The sequence below is a fragment of the Oryzias melastigma genome, linkage group LG18, assembly GCF_002922805.2.
Source record: "Oryzias melastigma strain HK-1 linkage group LG18, ASM292280v2, whole genome shotgun sequence".
NCBI classification, from domain to species: domain Eukaryota; kingdom Metazoa; phylum Chordata; class Actinopteri; order Beloniformes; family Adrianichthyidae; genus Oryzias; species Oryzias melastigma.
The window spans coordinates 24598667-24607589 of record NC_050529.1 but is presented as its reverse complement, the minus strand read 5'-3'; the positions used below and the strand labels follow the sequence as shown (position 1 = coordinate 24607589).

The window sequence follows — 8923 nt, the reverse complement described above, 5'->3', positions numbered from 1 at the left end:
TAATATTAAGTTAATCATGTTACACCACTGGCACTGCTATTTATGTTCTTATTACATGTTAATATATATGCATAACATATGACACAATCTTTGAATACCCTTTTAAATTTTACATTTAACTCAGGTTTTGCCATCACACCAGATTAAATATGGCGTTGTAGCGCCGCCTGCTGGCGGTGCGTGACTATTACAACCTTTTTTTCTTTTTGCTGTTTTATTTTGAAGGTTGGACCGGAAATGATCTCCGCTTGAAGCAGCAGCCGTCAGTCGGAGTGGAGGCAGTTGTTGTGGACCTGCTAGCCCGCGACTGTCCGCCGTTACCGTGGCTATGAGAGGAGGTGGGGTGCGTTAGCAGCCGCTGGTGTACAGGCCGCCGCGGAGCAGCGTCACTTTGAGCGGGACTCCACAGTCCGGCGCTCCGAACTAGCTGCCGTGCTAACCCGTTAGCTTCCAGTCGCTAGCTTGACCACAGCAGGATCCGAACGGCGTGGCCTCCGGCTGGTTACACTCAGTTTACGGAACCACCCTCATCCACCCCCCGAGGGCTTCTTCCGCGGAGATGGGTGAGTAGACGGCTAGCTGGGAGGCAGCGAACTGTTAGCTCGGAGAAACGCTTCACCGCTTCTGGAAAAAGGCGGTTGGAGGTGTCGCATTTTAATGGGACTCATCGGAATCAGCGAGTCATTCTTGTCGATGCTGAGCCCCGACATGCTGGGCTGGGGGGCATGACGGGGCTCAGCATCGACTGGGTGGGGTGTCTCCCCACTGCCTCTCCCCTCATCAGACGCAGTTGTTCTCCCGCTTACTGCTTTCCTGTGACTCGACAGCTGATGGCCGCCCATCTCCACAGCTGTTATGCAATGTGATGAGGCAGCCCACGACGCTGCACCACTGCAGCCGCGGCTCGGGCTCGGGGCGGACGCTCCCCGCTTACTGATGTGGCTCCTCCGGCGTGGACCCTCTGACAGCCCGCCCCACCAGACCAACCCCCAGACAGATGGGCAGTTTATGTAACACCGCCCATGAAGAATGGGAGATGAAATTCAAGGATCAGGAGGATGATGATTTGTTGGCAGCAATAATCGGGTCACTGCAACACTCATTATGTAATGATCCAGCTCCCGCTTTGCAGGGAGAATCAGTGTTATGGCAGCACACCTGCCATGCTGTGGCTCTGATATGGTTCAGCTGACTGCATTTAGAGTGATGGTTTCAGCTGCAGGAAACGCCACAGATGGAGAACATTCACGTTTCTAGTGTTGCATATCTTCCTCACATGATTCTTTACACATCCCTACACATCAGGGGCCCGTTTCAAGAAGCAGGTTCAACAAATTTAGAGTTCGAACCTGAACTTAGAGTCACTGGACTCTAAATTCCCAAACTCAGGGTTTTCGGTTCCAGAACAGCTGAAAATGTTTGATTCAATCAACTTGAAGTTGTTAGAACTAGAATCAGGTGTGAGCGTCGCGACCATTAAAAGCCCTGATCAATGGAGCAAAGACAGCACGATTCACCATGGAAACGGGAACAAACATCTGAGTTACGTACTTCCGGCGGCGGAAATTGATAAGTTCCTTCAAGCATATGCGACTATAGGAGAACATTTTCTGCAAGAAAAGCAACACAGCTGCAGCGGTAGAACAGAGAGAAAATATCTGCAGTTATTTGAATCATTTCTAATAATGAATAATTAATGTCAGGAAGGTTATTTTGTCTCTTGTTGAGTAAGGAGTGGTTTTTGATCTGTTACTAATTTAACCAGTAATCTCCGTAATCGCATGAATGACCAGTTTTGGTAAACCCCCCACCCCCCCACCTGCACACACGGATATCACTGCACGCTAAAAAGAAACTGTAGATGCCTGGCATATGTTAAAAAAATATTTATTTAATTTTAATTCTCAAGACTTAAAAAATATTCGCCGAATTTTTTTAAGCGTAAAAAGTAAAAATCGCTTTCCATAGCCGGCAGTTGAACTCACTGACTATGCAGTGGGAAGCAGTGTTGTTGACAACTGAGCTAATGTCTGACGTAGTCACTGGACAGTGGATGAGTCCAGATCCTTTTCCGGTGTTTGACATTCAATAATTTCTATTGTTAAGGGTTTCAAATAAAGAAAAGAAAACGGTATATTTTAATAGCGAGTCCCTGGAAAAACTCACGTTTGATAATATCGCTGAAATAAAAATGAATCAGGAAACTTCAATCAATCGACTCGTGTCCTCCAAATCCTCTACCGACGTAAATAACATTTCCTCTGGATTAATCCAGCCTCCTCTCTACATGATCCTCTATGAATGAACATATCATTTTGGTTTCTGAGTGGTGGAAACGTGACGTCTCTAATGTGAATGTTCTCTAAATGTTCATGAGGAACTCATATTTGAACATCTTTCACTTTAAAAAGGGGCGGAGACCGCAGAGAACTCTAAGTTTCCTGAATAAAACCTGCTACCGACCAGGTTTCGTTCACAGACTCAGTTACCATAGTGATTGATTCTGAGTTCAGCTTAACCCGCTTCTTGGAACGGGCCTGGTTATTGAAGACACTAAAACTAAAAATTAAAAACTTTAAAAACACTACTTTTTAACACAATTAAGAACGAGGTATATAGCATTACCCGTGATAATGCTAGTGTGAATGCTGTAAGCTGAATTTGGCTGATGAAGATGCTAGTGCTGATAGCTAAAAACGACAGCCACAAATATTAGCTAAAGCAAAAGTAGCCCAAAAAATGTAAAATACAGCTAAACTTCAGGATAGCCTAAAAAACAGAAAAAAGCCTAAATTAAGCAAAACAGCTAGCATGTAGCTGTAATATTAGCTTAACTCCAAAGCAACCTAAAAATCTTAGTAAATGCCAAAATAGTCCAAAAAGCTAGCAGAATGTTAACTTTAAAAACTGTAACTTTTAAACATAATTATGAATAATAAAAAGGCAGGAATATTATTCCAGAATAAATCAACCTAAACATTAAATAACTTTCAATATTTTACCCTCCATAAAAATATATTTTGTCAGAATTATACAAGTTAGAAATGAGAACAAGATAACATCGGGTCATTAATAACAATATAATAAAATGATCTGGAGGGCCTTGACTTTGACACATGTGCCATACATGGTCCACAAATTTAGTGGCATTATGATACAATCTAATTGTTTTACAGAAATCAATTCAATCTATATATTTATTTGACATTTGAAATTATAATTGAAAATGCCTAATAACAAAATCATCTTTTTCTTTTTATCAGAAAAAAAACAATTGTCTGATAAAAACATACTAATCTTGATTTGTCTGTTTTGTTCTTTGTGCTTAAGTAAAGGTGTCATGTTAGTTTATTCAAGTGTTGTTTTTTAGTGCTGTAAAAAACAACACACATCCCTCACTGTGGTTCACTTTCACCCATTGGAATAGACTCGACTTGGTACTAGAAGTGAGCTTGAGATTGGACGTCTTTTTTCTCGCCTCGACTGCCTCTTTTTTTTGGCACGGATCATCTGAGACGCATCAAATTGGATGCTCAATTCTTTAATAAACTAGACACTCCTAGCTACCATACTTGGAAGCATTGACTGTATATCATACAGAAGACATGGACAATATTGCAGTGGTGTGCGGTGAGGTTCACGGCTGGTGAGGCACTGCCGTCATTGTGTGCCGTCTGTGTGCCTCACCTAGTGTGTTTTAAAGCACATTTTTAGCGAAAAGACTAAATGAGTCACAAACTGGCATCAATGTAATCAGACAGATGGCAAGAGATTAGCAAATTAGCTCATTTTTTTAAAATAAAGAGTATTTTATGATGAGGGAAAGACAGAAACAATACAGCAATACAGTCAGCTACAGTCTGAGCGGCGCTGAGGAGGCGGGGCTAAAAGACGTCTAAAAAAACTAACATTTGATTTTTATTATTTTAAAAAGTACATTCAATTTATGCATTTTTTAAGCTATATTTTGCAGGTGAAGCTCTTCCTGAGAGATCTGGTTTATTTATTTCAAAAAGCTCTACAAAGCCTTTGGTTATCATGTCTCCATGTCTGGTTCATGAGACCTTTCAGTCTGTAGTGCCTCCTGCAGTACGATCGTACTGTAGTACGATCGTACTGCAGGAGCTATCTAAATGACGGCGCTTTTACCTGTTCTCCCATCTGTCTGTAACTCAGCTTGATGGCTTTCTGTTCTGCATTAGTCCAAGGGCACAAAAAAATCCAAGCAAGAATAAAAAAATTTTGATGCAATAAGAAAAATATCAAAGTTTAAGGGGGAAGCAATCAGATTCTCCTGGACGACACTTCTTCGTGTGGTTCATTTGGATTCATCATAATTTTGTACCCACCTGTGACTGTTTGTGATTCACATGCCTTATCTTTGTGGCCCTGCTCTGAAAATCTGGATGCCTTGAAGCTTTGTAAACTTGAAATGAAACATTTAAAAACATAAAAACTTCTTCTCCTGGTACTGTCCGGAACAAATACTGATACACACATACAGTGCCCTCTAGTGGTGGTTAGCGGGAAACAACCTCTAAAGGGCAACCGATTGAGAAAATAACAAATATGAGCAGATTTAAATAAAAAAAATAAATTAAAAAACACACAAGTCACTCCCCTGGTTAAACTATGAAAAAATGGGGGCTTTTACTTTGTATCCTTAACATCTGTGTTTTTCAACCTTTTTTGAGCCTGTTTTTCCCACGACACACCAGCATCCTAAAATGTAAAAAAGGAGAAACTCTATCGTCTGTATTGATGCACAGTCCCTCCACAATTTCACACGCATTTTTTGAGATAATTGAGGCAGAAAAAACAACGATTTTTTTCTCCGGCTGGAAGTTGCAGCTGTTTTCCTAAATGTAAAAATAAATAAATAGAAAAAAAGTTGTGACAGTTTTCAATAATAGTTGTCAGCTAAATTATGGGACAATCTACCTAGGTAATTGTTTTTGCCTTTAGTTTATTGTCATGCATTTTTATGTAACACCGCAAAAGAAACCCAAATAACACATTTTCTTTTTTTTAAATGTTTTTTTAAATGTTTTTGCCAGAGCAACTGTAATTTTTGAACAATGTTATGATCATAACATGCTTGTTTTTTTTTACATAAAAACTCAACATTATATTCATGTTTATGTTCAATTATAACTACACAAAAAGTGAACTTGTTAAAGTTTTATTCGTTTTTCTTTTTTTAAGGCAAAAATGTAACTTTAACAAAAATGTTTTCTTTCTTTTAGGGTGAATAATGGTTTCAATTTAGTTTAAATGTGTCTGTTGGCCACTAAACCTTAATCCTGTTTCTTTCTATTTTATTATCACTTAAATTTAAGCTTAACTTAATTTATTATTTTTTTTAATGACTGAAGTCTGCAACTGAATCTTTCCTTCAATCAGACACAAAAACCAGCTGTTTCTTTTATAAAGATGACTTGGACCAAACACTGGGATGTTAATAATAAACTCAAACCTTGAGGGAAAACTAAACTGTTTTCTCTGGTTTCATCAAGAAGATTTGAAAACTGAGAGAACGGACTGTTTGATGTGTGCTGTCTAGTACAGAGACGCTGTCACTTTAGCCCAATGCATCATGGGAGATACAGGGACAAAACTGACCCCGATGCTGGACAGACTCACGTTTCTGAACTTCATTATTTTGTTAACTTTTGAAAGGATCTGACACCGGATCCTGCGGGAAGTTACACCGCTAAACATGAGCGTTAGCTGTAACTTCTGTTGGAACTGAAAGACTTTATGAGCCGAATCAGAACAAGGAAGTGAGGACGTTAACCACTTCTGATTGGTCAGTTGGATGACACATGATCTAGCCTTCAAGAATAATTGGCAGAGATAGTTAAGTGGGCGGGACTTTTCTAAATGCAGAGTCAGTGGTTAATCTTGCGACCAGATCAGGGTATTTTATGATCTTCGTATTCCAAACTATTCAGTGTTGAATCAGGACCCGTTTGGATGAACACGAAGCTGATATCCTGGTGATGGTAAATGTTTTTAAATGGATAATTTCCCACGGCACACCTGACCATCTCTGATGGCCCTCTGGTTGAGAAACTGCTTTACATCACTCATTTTTCAAAGCATATTGACAAAAGTATCAACACTTCACCTAGTTTACCTTCAGCTGTCACCAATACTAAGTTTATACTACTTTATGCTACAGGAAACAGTCAAAATCTGCCAGATGACCGATCTTCATCCTCACTGAGTATGCAAGCCTAAAATCACAGAAATAAAGGTCATTGGTTCCAAATGACATCCAAACAAGCACAAGTTGAATGTGCACTTTAATGTAGTTTTCAGTTCTGGGGGGAAACCCGGGGTTTGGAAGTTCTCCAAAGTCCATCACTGACTGTAATGAACAGTTTGATTATTTGATGTAACATGTCTGGGATTACATGATGACTTTCAACCTTCAATGAGAACTCTTGTAGAATCGTATTACAGCTTCTACTTACTAATTATTGGGAAACAAATGACTTTCTAATTTGATTCAAAAGCTGCCTTCAAGCAGAGGAAATGGATCAGTTTCAATTACAGAACAAAGAAGATGAGCCACAATTTTGTTGCCAAGTGTATTTATACAACTGATGTCCCTGCAGCTATCACATCCTGTTCATGCTCATGCAGATACTGGAGCACATCCAGCTACTGCAGTAGTGCTACAGTTCTCCAGGCCATCGCAGAGACACACTCACACCCCTAGAGACAGTTTAGAACCACCGATCACTGGTGTTGTTGGACGGAAAACCCACACATGTACCTGGAGAGCACGCTAAGTGCTAACCACTGTAATCCCTCCATCACAAAATATTCCAAACATACTGTATCTTTGATTTTATATGACCTCTTATGTCCCGACTAAATATGTCCAAACTTTCCTGATCATTTTTTATTTAGCAGTGGACAAAAGCCTTGAGGTCATTTTAGTTTGTCATGTTTGTTTGAACACTGAAATGTTTTTTTTCTTCAGAGGTTCCAAAAGCTTCTCTCTTCCTGTTCTGGACAGATCTTATAGTTTTACTTTAGCAGAGAAGAAAAAGAATCACTCGTGACAGTGGATGGTTAAAGCTTCCACGAATGTTTACTTTTTCAGAGTAAAGAAGATTAAAAATTATGCTACAAAGAACCATCGGGTCTATACATCTTTGGATGGGGCTCATCACCTTCTTTGTACCTCATTACCAGACCTGAATAAACAAATTGCCCTTAGATATAATGGATAGACTGTGTGAATCGTGCAGCCATCAATTCTGCAAATTACTTGAGGTGATTGGTTTTATTTGAAAAGCCATGACGGTGCAGTTTGGTTTGATAACGTGGAGCCTCACACGTGTTTGCAGACAACCTGACTGAAGCTCTGCAGAAGCTGAAGCTGGCGTCTGGCGACAACACCGCTCACGGCGTGGAGATCTGCCTGGACTGTCTGCTCAAAGCGCTCGCCAGCACCAGTGAGTACAGAACGCTCCCTCAGTTAGCCACAACTCTTTTGGCCATTTTTTGAAGTTGAGTCAAACAGAAATGAGAGTTCAGAAAATAATCTGTTCATTCTCACCATGAAATTGTGTCTGACTGTTTTAGAGCAGACAGCTGATGAGCAGCTGAACACGTCTTTCTCAGCTGCCTGAGCCTCACAGGGACTCATTTCAGTTCACTGTGAAACATGTGACCAAAAAGAAAATCTAAATCACTGCAGTGCTGCAGGTAAGTCTAAATGATTAGAGAAAATGTGCAGAACCATGTTTAGGGTCAAATGGAAGAAGAAGACAAAGTATGTTGATCTGATTCTTTGGGTCAGAAAATAATTCTCAGACAATCCCACATAACAACCACAAGATCAAACAAGAAGAACAATATGGATTCTGCATTAAATACGAGCCACCAGCTGCTCTGAAAGCAGGGAACATAGCTGCAGAGTTCAGGCTCATCTTGGGTTGTTTCTCCTGCAGACACTGAGGCCAGCATGAAGATCCAGGAGATGGGCATCCTTCCTCTTTTTCCCAACTTGCTTAACCCCCAGTCTTCATGCACCCCCAAAGTTGCCAACATAATTGCAGAGCTGGCCAAAAATGGTAAGAGCCTCTTCAAAAGCTCGTGTTTATTTTAGTCTCCGGGCTGCACTGTGTCTTCTTGATGGAGAGGAACAGTTTAATTAATGAATCATTCTGAGACGTTTTTGTATTCAAAATCAAAGGTTAATCATAGAGGCTGATTCATTTGGTTGAATGCAGTTACTTTTTCTTCATGCTTTTTGACAGACCTTGTATAACTGAGCTGCAGGCTTGCAGAGCTCCATTTTCCATCTCGTCTCTGTGTGAGCTCAGGAAAAAGCTTTTACAGCTGAAAAAAGCAGACGTCAAGAAAAGGTTCTGATAATGAACGGGTTCTGAGCTTGCAGGGGTGCAGTTAATGGTAGCTGGGCGGCAGCTTGACGAACCCGCCCCGACCCGCTGGCATTTATCTGTCACTGCTTCCGGAAGAGTCTGCCGCTGCGCCAGAGACGGCCCTTCCGTTTCATACTGTTGAACTGCAATGTTGAACGCTGCTCTGTGTGGTGATTCATGATTAAATGTGGTTTGTTCTGTCAAGCTTCTTCTGGTGTCAGATTTACCTCAATTATTAAGAAATGTCATAAAAGCTCAACAGCCCTAAAACTTTAAAAACTGGAATGATCCTTCTGCAGTGGTTCCATTTACAAAAACTCTTCTCCGCCCTCGTGAAACCATTTCCTTCCCCTCGTGAAACCTCTACTCCACCCTCGTGAAACTTCTACTCCACCCTCGTGAAACCTCTTCTCCGCCCTCGTGAAACCTCTTCTCCGCCCTCGTGAAACCTCTACTCCGCGGTCGTGAAACCTCTTCTCCGCCCTCGTGAAACCTCTTCTCCGCCCTCGTGAAACCTC

General features: G+C 40.9%; 1 protein-coding gene across 2 annotated transcripts in view; it reads left to right on the top strand.

The window, feature by feature from the left end:
- Positions 1-216: 216 nt before the first annotated feature.
- rap1gds1 (RAP1, GTP-GDP dissociation stimulator 1) overlaps positions 217-8923 on the top strand; it is a 39943-nt gene continuing 31236 nt past the window's right edge. For both annotated transcript variants that reach the window (XM_024288594.2, XM_024288593.2), the window contains exons 1-3: positions 217-563; positions 7365-7472; positions 7971-8093. In XM_024288594.2, the coding sequence (XP_024144362.1) occupies positions 560-563; positions 7365-7472; positions 7971-8093 (235 nt within the window). In that variant the 5' untranslated portion in view covers positions 217-559. The remainder of the gene's footprint in view (positions 564-7364; positions 7473-7970; positions 8094-8923) is intronic.